We start from the raw sequence: 16394 nt of genomic DNA, 5'->3' as shown, positions 1-16394 counted from the left end.
ACAGACAGAAGCTCACAGTTCCGAACGACCGGGACTCATAACACAACCCCACTGACCCTCTGCTGGATGGGTGAATAAAATTACTGATTCTACAGAGGCCTCCAGAGAATAAATATAAATATCCAGCAGGCGATGAGACCCCTTATCTCCCATAAGCCAAAAGACAAAAGATCGACCTCCCCACCTGCGGTGAGCTGGTGGTACAGACTGCCGAGAGAGTTTAGGAGGTTTTTGCTTGGCTTCTTAGGGAGGTTCTTCCAGCTGTAGTTTCTCTTCTCATCAGACCTGCAGAGCAGAGACAGCGCGAGTCTGAGGGATAGAGGAGATGCATCCAAGTACGGCGGGTAGCGTAGGGTGGGACCAGCGACTCACAGGTAGATGGTGTTGGTGTCCAAGTCTACGCAGACCACGTCGGGAGGGGGCTCATACAGATCGAAGTAGCGGGAGTCCACGCCCACGATGAAGGGGCAGGGGGCGTTGAGTACCCCCGCCAGGGACAGGGGGCATAAGGGGATGTAGGGGCACTGCCATTGCAAGGGGAAGATAATCTACAAGAAGGTGGCGAACGAAACGAAACGAAACAAAACGAACATCACTGCAGTGTCACAAGGCTGGGCCATCGGCAGCCTAAATATCACCTCGCAGCTGATGTTTGCGCCGTCAGTTCGGTATAAGCTGTTCAGCATAGAACAATCTGACAGGATTACGTCACTGTAACCCCCAAGCATGACTATGACTCGCCGGAGCCAAAACAATCCTTCCCGAAGACGTTTAATCATAACTCATTCTCTTATTTGCGACTTCAGCGTGAAACTAACACAGCCAGGACTGGAAGGAAGCTTCCGGAACAATCTTCCAGGGTTGACGCAGACTTGACACAGGGTTGACACCAGTGAATACAGACTCACCGCCATCACCGCCTCAGCCACGCCAGTCAGCACGGCCGGCCGCAGCGAGTGCAGAAGGATCTTGCTCTCCATCAGGACGAAGTGCAGCAGGGTGGCACAGTTCTCCGCCCCAAGGTTGGACAGCAGGCTGCTGAAGTCGGCTCCGCTGTAGGAGACGGACGGAAGGAAGGGAGCAGAGCCAGGTTAGGGCTGGAACAAGACAGAACCCTAATCCCAGACGTCAAACCGCTCCATCATTACAAACTAACGATGCTCCATTCGAAGAACCTACACAGTTAAAAAAAAATTAGCCGACTACATATTAGGCCTCCAAAAAAAAAAAAAAAAGAGAGGGTGGGGGAGCTCTACGGCACTGAGGTAACGTGATGTATGTTGACAGGGATGCAGATGTAATGGGGAAGGACAGAAGGAGTGATTTAGCCTACTCCACACCATCCACACATTATGGAGTAACTAGATTTAAGAAAACACTGGAAAAAATGGGTGGAATGCTCTCTCCAGGTCAGGGAGGGGGTCCTCCCCCAAGTGGAGGAGTTTAAGCATGTCGGGGTCTTGTTCACGAGTGGGGGAACGATGGAGCGGGAGGTCGACAGGCGGATCGGTACGGTGTCAGCAGTGATGCGGGCGCTGCATCGGTCTGTCATGGTGAAGGAGGAGCTGAGCCAAAAGGCAAAGCTCGGGATTTACCAATCAATATACGTTCCTACCCTCACCTATGGTCACGAGCTGTGGGTAGTGACAGAAAGGAGGTCGTCACAAGTACAAGCGGCCGAAATGGGTTTCCTCCGCAAGGTGGCTGGGCTCTCCCTTAGAGATAGGGTGAGGAGCTCGGTCATTCGGGAGGGACTCAGAGTAGAGCCGCTGCTCCTCTGCATCGAGAGGAGCCAGATGAGGTGGCTTGTGCATCTGCTTAGGAGGGGCTATGTCTCTCGGCTGGCCTGGGAAGGCCTCGGGATTCCCCCGGAGGAGCTGGATGAAGTGGCCGGGGAGAGGGACGTCTGGGTTTCCCTGCTGAGACTGCTGCCCCGCGACCTGATCTCGGATAAGTGGAGGGTAATGGACGGATGGATGCTTTTGCAGACTGACATCTTTGATATAGGACCACATACTTATCTACCTCCTAATTACTACAGGGAACCTGGCAAAGTTCAGACGCTGTAGCCAGCAAAAATAAAAGTGTTTACGTCGTAAAAATAATCTACAGATTTAAAAACGACCTGGATCCCCTGCAGGATCTTCGCTGAGGTCCCCATGACATCCAGAGTGTCACTTTCAAAACGAAGGAGTTTCCTCTGGAAATTTCCAGACCTGCGCTGCCGCAGGGCCATCCTGCCTGTTTTTTCTTGCCGTCTGCTCAGATTTATATTACCAGATTAGACGTGGCTGCCCAACCCACCACTTAGTCTCTGACAAACTCGCTGACTATGCACTAAAAAAGCAGGACACTTGATTCACTTGAGGCAGAAGCCCTGCAGGTAAAGAACCTAATTTACAAACGAAAAAGTAGCCGACACCAATCCCAAGGGGGGGGGGGCTGTTAAGGCACCTCTAAACATGCTGCTTAACAGCTGCTTACCGAGATACCCAACAGTATCGAATCGCATCTGCTTTCATTATGCTAGTTCAATCAGCCATTAACCTCCTTGCTTATTGGAGCCATTTCTTCTCAGGCATAAATCTTTAACTGTGAAGCCCCAAGCCCCCCGGCACGTGGATCTGTCGGAAAGCCCCCATACAGCCTGCGCCATGCAGGAATCCGCAATGAACAAGACGACGAAAGCGCAAGCAGAATTACGGTAGAAACCTGTGCAGGGGGATGCGAGGTGGTTTTCAAAGACCACAAATCACACTGCCGTCATGGGATCTGCTCTTCGTGCTGGATCCCACCTTCAGATCCATGCAGCCCGGGACGCCAACTCGGCACCGAGTAAGCCGGCCGCGAGGGAGAGCCAGCCCTGAAGACAATCTCTCTCTGCTAACGGAGCCAGCTAACACGAGCCTGGTGAAACTGTTTATCCTCCTGGTAGCTACTGGAGGCGGCTTTCACGGTGACAGGGGCCCGGGGAGGATTTCTGAGTCAGTGCGGCTAAGCCTGGGGGGGGGGGGCAGAGTGGCTGCTTAACATGCCACTGAAGGGAAGGACTGAGCCACTGGGTAGAAGCAGTGCAAAAGCTGGAATAACAGACAGGCGAATTATAAAGGAGGGAAACGAGATCAACAGAATCCTCTCTGTCCAGCATGGAGTGTAAAAAGATTACCGTTAGGCTCTAATTAGACCCGGCTGCTTCCAAAACTATAAATACCCCCAGAGGACGGTCATTTGAAGGGGAGGAGGGTAGGAAGTGTGATCTGGAAATGAAAGGGGACACTAATGACCGTTTACGTGATTTTAAATAACAGGCCACCAGATGATCATGTGATGATTCTTCCCGAAAGGCAGGTAGCAGAACTCATGCAGCGAGAACCACGGGGAAGTAACCGGCAACAAGACAGACCTACCTCAGAGGTAAAGGCGTGCACACAGGCTGGGAGAGTATCAGGCTGTCGTGGGCAGAGAGCTAGAACGACAAACACAACACACACCGCTCGTCACAGCGTCCGGAATGCCGGCAGTGGACCAGAAAGTTTCTGTACGGCACGGGAACACAGGCTGGCTGCCGATTCTGTGCTCCAGAGCTCGGCATTACTCGGAAATACATTCCACAGACGTGAGGACGCGGGAGATTCTTATTAAACACTAGTGTGCGGATCAGCTGATCCAGGAAGAGATGGACACGTAGCATAGAGCGATTCTTTCAGTGATGTGTATCCTGCAGGTCGTTCGTCACCATGAACACACTGCACCCTACAGGCACGCACAGGATCTTACCTGGACCAGGATCCGGGGCCTCTGGGGGGACGGGAAGGACACATTGTGCATAAAGTGGGAGATGTGCCTGTTTGAAAGTGGGGGGGCACAATTAATAAATGATCACAAAAAGAAAACAAAAAGCCACATGACTGGGTACTGCCTTCCGACTGCCAATCAGGGGCTCACAGCATCACATGAGGGCAGAATAATCAAGATCCCATCAAGAAAATACCCACGATGCTGAACTGAGGCGAATGTATCAACAGTGGTATTCAAGGCACCCTGGGGAGGTCTACATGCAAATTATAACCTTCTCAGAATTCATGTTCTCAAATACGACTTCTGCCAAACGGATTCAAGGGAATTCGATTGAGTGTCAACGCTTGATGGAGACACGGATCAAAGACGACGCGACTGGTAAGCGTCAGGCGTTCCCGGGGAGCGATCCACGCGAGTCGCAGGTGGGCGGTGCCTCACTTTTCAATGGGTAGCGGTTGTGGCCCAGAGATGGACAGCTTGTAGAGGAACGTGAGGAACTTGCGGAAGGACTCGAAGAAGGGCCAACGGGACAGCAGGCAGATGCACTTGTTGGTGTTGACCGGGCGGTTGGGGATGAGTCGCTTCTCCACCACGGACAGCAGGCCCAGCTGGACTTTCTGCTTCTCGCTTAGAAGCTCCAGCGGGTACTGCTCATAGAACTGGATGGCAGCTCCATACATCTGCAGGGCAAGCGGGCACTTACACACAGTCTGCCCCTGTAATACTTTGTTATAGCAGAATCCAGTGCAGCTTACCCAAGCACCAGGGGCAGGCTAAACAGCCGGATTACCTAGCTTGTCTCACCCTATTCAAATCCGTTTAGGCACAATTATAGTAATTTTAAAAAAACTACTTCTTTTCAAATTTTGTATTTTTACAGAAGTTAGATTCAGCAAAACTGCCAAGTAACGTAACGGAAATAAGTCCAAAACTACTTTGCATGGCATTAAAACCCTATTACTGTTATCTGTGGTAGCCGAAGAGTTCAGTCTTGACCGTTTCAAGAGTCTGAGCTGTTGTTTTTAGCACATACCTTCTCCCCAGAGGACACTGTTAAGACAAACGTGGAGAAGATGGGCAACGGATCGCAGGTGTTGGGTGGCCAACACTCAATCCTGGCTCCCATGGGCAGGCAGAATAGGGGCACAGACTCGGACAGGGGGAAGGACTCGTAATCCTCAGCTGGGTACCTGAAGATCAGGCCTGGAATGAAGCACAAGACAGACATGATGAGGTGCGTCTGGTAGATGACCTTCAACGTACGGCGATAGTCTGCACTGGGGCTCTTGACCGATCCGAGAGCTCACTGCCATGGTCGGCTCAAGGGGACACCAGTGCAGAGACCAAAACAAAGCACTGTTACAGGAAACAAAACGAATCACGATAACGCACTGGGCACTGGCACCCAATGGCACAGTGTCAACCAACAAAAGTCTGGCCAGACCTCAGAGGTTTGCCTTCATGGGCTTTACACAACAACTCAGCCCTGATGCAGAGCAGATTGGTGAAAACTGCAAAACTGACAATAACAAATGGAAACAAAACAGACCTTCTGTTGACAATTTAGACAGAGAAAAGCCATTTAGCCAGAAGGCACAGAACCACACGTGACCTCAACTGAGCCAAAGTCAGGCGGACCAGACAACCATCCCAGAATTACTGAGATGCCAAGTATACAGAGTAGTGTGTCCCGGGTCACCAAAAATATGTTTGTGCTTTACACATGATAGAAGATGAAACCTCTATACCTTCCTCATTACAGAAATAAATTCAACACAATGTCACCATGAAGAGAGACCATTTCCCCAGGCAAACTAAATATAACACTAAATAAATAAATAAAATGCAGCTTGGTTTAAACCATGTGCCCTCTAGCAAGGAAGCCGTTACTGTGAACGAAGTCTTAATGAGACTCACTGTGATCTTTTGTCCCATTTGACTTTTAACAAAAATGTTAAAGTCAGTCTTATGGACTAATGAATAAAAATGCGAGTCTCATATTTATGGATGCATCTCAGCATAAAAGCTGGTTTATTAAAAGAAAATGATGTACGTCAACGACATTCTGCTAGCTGGACTGAAAAATCCTAAAAATCACCCCTTTGTGAGTCTCTGTGACACAAGAGTACTGTGCTTCGTACACATGACAATCATCCTGCAAGATCTGAGGAAGGAAAGTAATCCGGCAGGAGATCAACACAGCCCAAGTCTCCGTGAGGCTTCCGTTTATGAGAAATTCCACCCCCTTCCCCAGATCTTACAACCAGGACATACAAGACGGGGGAAACAGGCAGAACCTACCTGCTGTATAAGGTATGGAGTTGGACGACGAGACAGACTTCTTATAGCAGAGGAACACGCTGGAACCCCACTAGGTGTCGAAGGAGAAGCAAGGTTAAGGCACTATACAGAATCCATTCCGCACTCTCTGCCCGGCAGCTAAAGCCTCGGCAAATTATCTAATCAAAACCGGTCACCGGTCAGACACCCCCACACTGTGCCGCCTCACCATGCCAGCGTTGAGGTTCTTCACCACCTTGCAGAAGGTGTGTGGCGGCGTCTCGCCTTTGCTGCCGATGATGATGCACACGTCGGTGACGGCCAGAGAGTTTTGCGGCTGGACTGGCTGGGCTCGGCGGAAGGTCAAGAAGATGCGTTGCGAGGTGGCCGAGCTGTTGTTCACGTTGGCGCAGCGGCCATAGGGCGTGGCTTGAATGACCTCACAGCCCTGGATCAGCCTCTCCTTACCCTCGCAGAGTGCCCTGAAAGATCAGAGCCACCAGGGAACAGTAAGTACCCACTATGATAGGGATGGCAAAACTGTGTGAAAGACAGGTTCAGTGATGGGGTGATCTAAATGGGACCCTTCAGAATCCGCGAACCACATTTTCCACATAGGCCATTCAACACTGGAGAACCTGCCTTCAAGTTTGGCTGCACTTTAACACGCAAATGCACACACCTTTACCTGCAAGTCCATGCAAGGCTATTTGATTAACTAAGCTTGACTCTCTACCGGTTTGTGATGCAATGACTTGGGTAGAGTCAAGAGACGAGTTCAACAGAGTTTTGCGCGTCTGAAACACGAGACGGCACAGGACCGTAGCACGGCACAAAAGCGGGTCCCCTTGGGGGCCCCAAAGAACAAAACAAAGAACGCTGCGCAGAACAGGCTTCCCAGCTGTTACTTCTCCAGATGGACGGAATGGCAGTTAAAAACAGCTGAAAGATGCGAGTGTGTTTGCTGCCCTCAGGAGACCACGAAAAACACACGAGGCGGCAGCAGATCATGGCTACAACGTAGGTGGAGCTGAAACAGAGCAGACTTCTCACATGTGGAGTTGGACTTGTTTGTTCCACAGGGAGGGTTGGCTTCCTATTCCAATTGCTGGAGTCTCTGCTTTCTGAGTCACTCCTTCGAGCAAGAAAGCTATTTCCTATCCTTTCCTTTGCGTGCCATTGTGGTGGTTTAATTTTTGTTCGTATCTGTCAAAATGACCTCGGGGAGGGCTTAAAGGGAATGGAAACTTCATACAAGTAACAAGCAGCGGGATCTGATTTAAAGGCACACACACGCGCCTGCATACGTACACTCTGAGAGGAATAATGAAGATCTATTTTTGGGAAACTTCAGACTTCAGTTAAACCTCTCGACGGGGAGGCTAGCACAGTTGGGACGTCAATTTGGCTAATTGGAGTTTTTTAAAAAAAATTCAAAATCACAGAGAGCAAGTTTGAGTTACCAACAGGGAGGAAAAGATTCTGACGAGGGTCTATCACTGAAGATACTCAAATATGAAAAGAGAGAAGGTTGCTGAGGTTGTTGGAGAACTGTAGCATGACAGGCCATCAGGAGTAGCCCTGACCGGCCCCCATGATATGGTGAGTGAGTGGTATGTCCCACTAGCCCCCAAACGTCACTCATGCTCTTGGTAGAGGCCCACAGTTGCAGATGGAAAGCTGGCTCCAGAGAACTGGCTTTCCACCACTGGCTTTTTCATCAGCACAATGAATACATCTCTGATGCGGTTTTTCATACTTGATGTGCCAACAATGATTCTGCTTGTGATAAACGGTACTCCCACTACCAGCCCAGGGAAGGGAGGGAACCAGAAGCTGCAGCAGAACTTTCCGGACCTCGGCACTCTTAAGACCAGTGAAGGCATGCAAATGTAAACTCGGCATTAAGTTGTCTTCTAGAAGTTGAATGGTTGTCAGTTTAATGGAAAGCCCAGTTGCTCACTACTGACAAGACGACACTGTCCCCAGAGTCAGGTGCTGTTTTCTTGGGATGTTCTGGAATTGCAGACCTCCCTGCTGGCAGATTTGCCTAGTAAATCACTGCTCCTTCTGCCAGCGTTGGCACAAAATAGTCAAAACATTTTCAGATTCCACATAGAGTTAGTCATTAAGTGAGAGTTGGTCATTAAGTTCTACTATACAGGAAAGATACACAGAAATAAGGATATGCCTCTTAGACAAAAATAGGGGAAGGGTTGCTTTGCCAAGGCAGCAACTTCCCTAGAGCTTTAGCATGTAGGACAAAAGACAGGAGTTCCCCCTAATGATAATGTAACCCCTTCCACCATCAATTCTCACCCAATGTCGATAAGCGGGGGTTTCTCTCGTCCTCTCTTGTAGCACAGAAATATCTCGGGGCTTTTCAAACTCCCATGGTTGAGGTTAGCCGGCTGTCCACCTGGAGTGATCTCCACACAGGTGAAGCCCTCTGGTACAGTCTCGCCTGCTGACCGGTTGATAACGGCCAGGTCGGTGATGGGTGCCTTGGGCCCGCTGGACTTAGTCTCCGACAGGTCCTGCTCAAGCGGGGTGGACTTCTCCGTCAGGCCGGCCACCACGAAGTAGTCCGTAACTCGGTGACCTTTGTCCTCGATCATGGCTGCATGTACTGTAGGATGAAGGACACAGGTAGTATGTCATTGATGCACGGTCGCCATCAGGAGATCCTGCCGCAGACCCTCGAGGGAAAGGCAGAACTTGAAAAGTAGATTAATGGCTTGGTTAGACATGCCGAGCATGATTCAGTCGTCTTCACAAGAGACAGAACTGGATCAACATTCTTGGAGCATTCTTCATGCAGAGCAATGGACACGAGAGAACAGATAAAAGCGCAAACTGATCTGAAGGATCTGAACTGAATGCTGAAAGTAGCATAAGTGATTACAGGAGAGGTAAAGCACTCAAGCTCCATTCAAGAAGCTTTCGGTTCAGTATTGGAGATAAATCAAAAGGGATGACCGTCGTCATTCTAAGCATAGGAATGTAGGAAACAGACAGCAGAGGATTACCAGCACAAACACTGACGTCGGGCCTATCTGCCCTAATGACAAAACCAGAAAGATGAAACCTCATAAATAAGGCCGTCTCTCAGCCTCCGTCTGACACAAATCCGATAAGGCCGAGCTCTGGCGGACACAGGCTGCTCCATCCGTGAGCGCTTAACAGTCTGACAGAAGGCTCTTCGCGTCAGAAGCCGGGGAATTTATGGAAATCGATTTATGGTTCCGCGCCATAAAACCCGATTGCCTTCAAGCCTGCTCAGCTGCTCCGACACGTTACGCAGCCGACAGGCCCGCGGTCTGCGCATATTCACATGAAATCTCCGAACGCGAATCACTCGGACGCCATAATAGCTGTTTACAAGACAGTCAAGCACTTCGGATTCACAGTAGTATTAAAAAAGATGCAGTCAGTACAAACACTGGTTCTTTGTGTGGCAGCGTGCTGCCCGAGCCATTCTGCGTGCATAGTGGGACCACAGTCTGTAATTATCACACACACACACACACACACACACACACACAGCCACACACACAGCCTGAACAGTAAACATCAGAAATGGACACATTTGAAGTTTGAAGTCAGCAGCCTTTCAAGTGGAAGCGAAAAGGGCAGAGTCATCCACAGCGTACAGGACCAACAGCAGCTTGGATATATAACTGGGGCAAAGGAGGCCATCAGGCAGCCATCTTGTGCTCCTGGACAGGCCAGTGCACATGCACACCTTTCATTGACGATAAATCTAAATCTAACATACAGGTACCATTTCTAAAATGCAGCATGGCCTTCCTGAATCCAAGCAGACACGTTTCCCAGACTCACAGGCACCCAGCTGGGCTGTGGCATGGATTGGCTCACCCTTTGATCAACTTGGTAAGAAAATCCTTTAGCATATCCTGTGTAATAAAAGGGTCTGCTTCAGTAGAGGTGGGGGGGGGGCATCGGAATAAGAATCACAGATCGTCCCACACAGTGAGTGGGCTTGAGATCTAACCTGTGTTTTTCCGCAGAACTGAAAGGGAAGGGAAGCCGAACGCATGGTCCGTTGGACCTGCTGTGGATGAAAGTCCTGCACATTAACTGGCCACGTCAAGCGGGAGCGGACCTGAGGTCAGATGTCTTGTGGCGGCTCAGCCGTCAAACCTCACTTTGAAACTGAGCCTCCAACATGAGGCAAAAGGCGAGTCAAAGAGATGAGTCACGTCGTGCTGGCTTATAATTTGGATGCTTGATGTTTATACTTTCTTAGAAACAAATATAATTTTTTTTTACCAGCCTCGTTTTATTTTTCAAACAAATGTAATGATATGGAACACGTCATTATTTGAACTTTAAATCGCTAAATCTCGAATAAATAAAAAATGAAGACTAATGATATCATTTGTAACTTCTTGTATTTCTGGATGAGGCCTACGGTACTCGATCAAGTGAATACAGGTGATAATACCCTCAAGAGGCACGGCCGTCGTTTGTAAACCACTTACACTATCCAAAATGCCCCTGCCAAGTACACGTCCAAAGTATGGAAATATTTTGGGTTTACTATAAAAGATAAGTCTCATTTTGTTTGTGAAACCTGCCTTACTGAGCTGAAATACAGCGGAGGAACCGCAAACGAGACTGAAATGAAAGGATTTTAAACAGTCGTGTGTCTATGCAACTGTAAACTGTTGACTGACATTTCAGAATTTAAAACAGACAAAGAACATTCGGTATTCTGCTGTTATAAATCTGAACAGTTGGTAATAGTTGGTAACACATACAGGACTTTGCAAACCGGTTGATGTATTGCTGTATTGTATCATGACACGGCTTCGCCTTGCCCAAGACCTACCGATACACAGCCCTACTGGCTGTCATGGAAGAGCCCCATGTCCGATAAATCAGGGACCTTCTCCAGGTGATGGTCTGCTGTCCTGCCCATGACCATCTCAAACGGGCCTTTGTCTTAGCGCGACCCGAAGTTCACTGCATCGCGACAATCTACCCATCCATTGTCATACGATCCCGTGACATCTGTGACTTCGGCAGATACCACAAATACAAATGATTTTTGCTTTGACTATTTTTTTAAAGACCCAAATGATGGTTGTGCGTGTGAGGGGCAGACCTCCTTCCAATTAATATTTGTATTCATCGCTGGAAAATATAAAAATATGTAAAATATGGCCGTCCTGGCTTCTGCTAGCTGGCTTACGACGCGGATTTCCAGACGAAGTGAGCCAAACACTGCAGACGTCGGAAAAACACACAACAAAGCTGACATTTCGCTCTGCTATTGTGCTCAGCGTCGTACATTTTTCAGGTGCATGGGAAAGCACTTTGTATGACTGCTGGTCAGAGCAGCGCTGTGTCGAGTTTGAAATGTGGGTAGATGCAGCAAAGACGGTATCGGCCGTAAGTCCACGAGGGCTCAGGAGATGCTACCCATGATTCACCGCACTTAGGACCTCAGGCTACATCGCTTATTGTAGCCGAACAATGGTCTAACACACATGGGCAGGAAGCGTGAATGATCCCACAGTCAGTGACTGAACCCTGGTGATTAAACCCGGCCTTTTACCTGCTTTACAAACAAACCCTTTAGCTTCACCTTCCTCCTCCTCCTCTGCGCAACAAAAACAAACAACTCTGGAACCTGTCTGTATGAAGTTCTGTTCCCGAAGGCCCTAGTGCACCTTGCTTTTACTCCCCCAGATTAGGGTGACCACCTAATCCATGTCTGGGGGGGTCACTTTGAGCTGCGTCAGGTTTTACAAACTGCTTTGAAACTGAAAGGCTCCTGTTCTTGGCTAAACAGTTCAATTCTTTTTTTTATGCTCTTACTGGTTCGTTTCCTTCATTGAAAGACTCGGCCGTTCAACATTAACATTAGTGACACATGCATGACTATAGGAGGCTGACCAATCAGCACGCAGCAAGAACTCAGCGCAACTAAAGTGAAATCCTGGTCTTTTAATTCATATTGTATTTTACAAACCCTCTCCTACCTCAGTGCCCCCCCCCCCCGACATGGATTTGGTGGTCACCTTACCCAAGACTAGTTCCAGTAAGTCAATTAGACACTGGTCCAAGTGAAACTGCTTTTCCTGGGGATTTTAACTGCGACTTTCCAATCATTTACTCAGGGCTTCAATGACCTGTGCTGTCCCCACGATGTTGGTCTTATCCCACTGCAAAGCAGAATCCTCTAACGTGAGGTTAGGGAAAGGCATCGATGAGGACGCAATCTGATGCAACATGGACGGTGCTGTGTTTCCCTTTGACAATTTGAGGTACAACAGGTTAACAGAGCCGTGCTTCAGCACAAGTAATTAAGAAGTTTGCAAAGGTATCCGCTAGGCAGCAGACAGTCCTGTTGCAAAACATGGAGACACATAGAGTGGCATGTTTTACAGGAAAGGCAGGGGTGAAATTTGTCATGCAGAATCCGATAACCTACAGAACTGGTGTCATTCAGTTGTGTAACTGCCCCCCCCCCCCCCCTCCCCACCCCCACAACCAGTCTGCCCCACCCTAGCCCCAAGGCTGTTTTGTATTCAGTATCGTAAAAACGGCACTGCAATCGACTCCAGCTCCTCGACTTCCATCGGCTGAGGCTGCTGCTCTCGTAACAGCGACCAGGAGCTGAAGGCTCTGTGAGTCGGTACCTCATGCCTGTAACCTTAGCAACCTTAAAATCTAATCGCTGTGGGTCATTAAACAGGCTGCCTGCTGCAGACCGGAGGAGGGCAGCGCGCTACGGGAGCCGTGGGAGAAGACAGGCCAGCATGGTCCGATCAAGGCTAGGAGACAGACCGCTAATGATGTGAATCTCCATGGGAATTTAAGCAGCAAGCCGGCCGGCATACTGGCAAGTCACCAGTCTGGCTTCCTAACGGACCTGCTACATTCATATTCCAGTAGCCTGCAATAATCGGCATGATGGTTATGGAAAGGAATCCCCATTACAGGAATCAGCGGACAAAAGGCAAGAGAGTAAGAGGTTAAATAGCCCATGGAAGATCGGGGGAAACCAAAAACAGTGACTCAACAGTGGCTCTGAACACACACACACACACACACACACACACACACACACACACACACACACACACACACACACACACACACACACACACACAGGCCTGTACTCATATCTTTGTGGGGACTGTCCATTCATTTCTATGAGCAAAACAGAGGTGATCAAACAAAGTACTTTTAGCATTTTTTTTTTTGACTCATATTTTTATATAACTCTGATCGTCCCCTGTGGAGACCAAAAAAAATTGTCCCCACAATGTCAAAACAACAGGTTTGTATCACATTGTAGGGACATTTGGTCCCCACAATGTAATGTACAGCTGAACCAAACACTGAGCAAACACTCTTACAGCCAGGCGCTCTTAAAGGACACCGCAAGCCTAAAGGCCATTTCGCTGCTTGGCACAGTCCATCCCGCATGACAGCCTTTCCCACCTCTTCCTGAGTTATAAACTCCTGACTAACTGAGGGTAAAGCACGTCTGGATGACGCAACACTCACAGAGACAGTAAGTACGATGCAGCGAGGATTACGGCAAGACGAGGAGGTCATCCTTCTGGTAGAATGCAGTCTAGAAGGATTATGCCATGCCATGATTAAGCCGGAATTGCGCTGAGATGCACACAGTCTTGGTGTTGCTTCATTCCTCATATTCCAGCAAAGATCTGATGCTGCTCCACGGTGCCCCCGCTGAATGAAACGCTTTATTATATTTTACCTCACTGCAACTGACCGTAATACATCTGAACTATATTAAGCAAAAATCAGAACTAAAACTAGCACAATGGTGACCAAAGTCCCAACTGAGTTAGAAAGGAGGAACAGGGTATTCGCAATAACCGGTTTTCGGAGCTGACATCACACTGACAAAGAGGAATCGGAAAGATCGACTTGGCACAGCTTTACCAAGCCTGAGTCATACCAGAGCTTCTGGGATGCAAAAACTATAGCTGTACTAAGGCTGGGCCAAGGCTGGATCTAGGCGAAGATGGAGGTTCAAAGTTCCTGGTCATGGTGAGCTTTACACACACGAAAATGTTCTGAGAGAAGAACAAAAGAAATTATTGGTTGAGAGAGGTAACCAATCAGACTGGGCAGGAGGCAGGTCCAATCAACTAGAGGAGGCACGACCAAGACATCTGATTGGTTGGTCTCACCTCTAAACCAAGATCGGATTGGTTCTCTCTCTGCAGAACATTTTTGTGCAAGTTAAAGTTTCGTCCCATGAGTTGGTGGTGAGCTAGGAGCTCGATTCCAAAAGGACAAACCGCAGCCCGTGAGCAGCCTGGAGGTCAAACGGAGATCGAACCAGCTGAATGAAAGGTGGTCAGGAAGACACATGTCTGGGATGTATACAAAAGGAAAAATAAAATTTCATATCAAGTTCAAGTTTTAATTGTCACCCTGGAGGGGACAGGATAAAGAGTAGCGTGATACAAGAAGAGACCATGCAGTAAAAGAATAAATTATCATATGCCATGCGAAATGGGAATGAGCATGTGCGAGTATAATGTTGACAAAGAGCCGGCAGTACGGTAACATGCAGTGGAGGGATAGACGCCGATCGCCACTGGCAGTGAGACGACCTGATGGCTTCATTCAAAACTACACTTTATTTATGCAAAAACCCACATTAGTTTTTTTTTTTTTAACTATAAAGGAAAGTCTAGGGCATTGGGTGAGATCTGTAAACAAAATAGCCCCCCCAAGCCTCCCATAAGCTTCCTGTTAAATCCTTTTGCATCCAAGGCAGCCCAGCCAACCACTTCTTTATGGAGGTGCTTTGACTGCCACACATCCCCCAGAAAGGAAAAAGGTGTGTCTAGTCGGGCCCCCAGGGGCCCCGAGAACCAGACATCCCCAGTGGTTTCCAACTCCGCCATCGCAGAGCCTTTCCAACGAAATGACTCCGTCAGCCAGGTACGTCTGACGGAGCCATTTGTCTCTGGAGCTCCGAACGCGACTCCGGTCTGGACCGAGTCTCCAGCTGAAACCTGAGAAGGCCGAGGACAGGCAGGCACAGGTCCGGGTCCCGCATGGCAAAGACGTTCTCCGTTTCACTATTCAACAGCCAAACAAAGCCTTTGGCACAAGGCAGCGCTGCTGCCCTCTTCGTTTTAGCTATTCCCAAACCTCTCCTCGCCCAGGTCGCTCAGCACGCACACACGCAGAGAGTACGAGAATAAGAGCCAAAAAGAGACAGGAGCGGCCAGATCCTCGTTACACGCCGAGCTGGTGATGTCACACAATACAGATCCCACGGGGGGGGGGGTGGGGGGAGCATGTTAGGAAAGGTGGGGGGGTGGAGACATAGATCAGGTGTCAGACTTGGCTGCTCCCACTGGCATTTTTACATCAGTGAGTGGAAGGACAGGCGCAAACCAGCAGGTGGCAGGATGTGGGGAACTTGCTAGAATCATTTAATATTATCACACAGCTAAGTTTAACACTTCTAATGAGCTACGACGTTATGCACCCATTTAAAAAATTAACACAAGCAAGCAACATGTACATTTGTAAGTACGAGCACTTCGCAGAGCATCACAAAACAATTCAGTTCCAGTTTTGCCAGGCAGTGATTCAATGTCCGGCGATTTGAAATCTTAAGGCGATACAATATGAATCGATTCAAATATCGATCGCATGATCAAGATTGAGGGGCGGCATGGTGGTGCAGTGGTTAGCACTGTTGCCTCACACCTCTGGGACCCGGGTTCGAGTCTCCGTCTGGGTCACACGTGTGTGGAGTTTGCATGTTCTCCCCATGTCGTCGTGGGAGTACTCCGGGTACTCCGGTTTCCCCCCCACAGTCACAAAACATGCTGAGGCTAATTGGAGTTGCTTCCGGGATAGGCTCCGGACACCCCGCGACCCTGTAGGATAAGCGGTTTGAAAAATGGATGGATGGATGGATGATCAATATAATGAAAGCATGCTGCCCCTTCACAGAAACATAGGTGTACTAAATTACATAAAATACACTGTAATGTATTGATCTCCGCTCTCTACCGAGGTGTTTTTCATAGATTTTGTTTTTCCTGGCATTTCGGTGCATCGTCATGGTTTAACGATATGAATCGATTTGTAAACCGAGTTGATTAAATCGTATCATGGCCTTAACAATCAACATATTCATCAGAATCAACGAATCGTTACACCCACAACAGAAACAACATTACAACAGCACTCACACCAAGCCACTTCTATTTTTACATACTACATGGAAACATAATCGCTTACGCTATGAGGTAACACTCCATCCTGTTTCTGAC

General features: G+C 48.7%; 1 protein-coding gene across 2 annotated transcripts in view; it reads right to left on the bottom strand.

Moving 5' to 3' along the window:
- The window catches only part of LOC125720548 (DENN domain-containing protein 4C-like), a 34635-nt gene that overhangs the window by 14601 nt on the left and 3640 nt on the right, over window positions 1-16394 (bottom strand). For both annotated transcript variants that reach the window (XM_048996077.1, XM_048996078.1), the window contains exons 2-11: window positions 8398-8707; window positions 6308-6560; window positions 6100-6169; window positions 4832-5001; window positions 4237-4478; window positions 3778-3844; window positions 3408-3466; window positions 909-1053; window positions 373-548; window positions 185-285 (exon numbers count right to left, since the gene is read on the bottom strand). In XM_048996077.1, the coding sequence (XP_048852034.1) occupies window positions 185-285; window positions 373-548; window positions 909-1053; window positions 3408-3466; window positions 3778-3844; window positions 4237-4478; window positions 4832-5001; window positions 6100-6169; window positions 6308-6560; window positions 8398-8696 (1582 nt within the window). In that variant the 5' untranslated portion in view covers window positions 8697-8707. The remainder of the gene's footprint in view (window positions 1-184; window positions 286-372; window positions 549-908; window positions 1054-3407; window positions 3467-3777; window positions 3845-4236; window positions 4479-4831; window positions 5002-6099; window positions 6170-6307; window positions 6561-8397; window positions 8708-16394) is intronic.

The sequence above is a fragment of the Brienomyrus brachyistius genome, chromosome 25 (genome assembly GCF_023856365.1).
Source record: "Brienomyrus brachyistius isolate T26 chromosome 25, BBRACH_0.4, whole genome shotgun sequence".
Lineage (NCBI taxonomy): Eukaryota > Metazoa > Chordata > Actinopteri > Osteoglossiformes > Mormyridae > Brienomyrus > Brienomyrus brachyistius.
The sequence above is the reverse complement of the archived record's forward strand: the minus strand, read 5'-3'. Positions and strand labels throughout refer to the sequence as shown.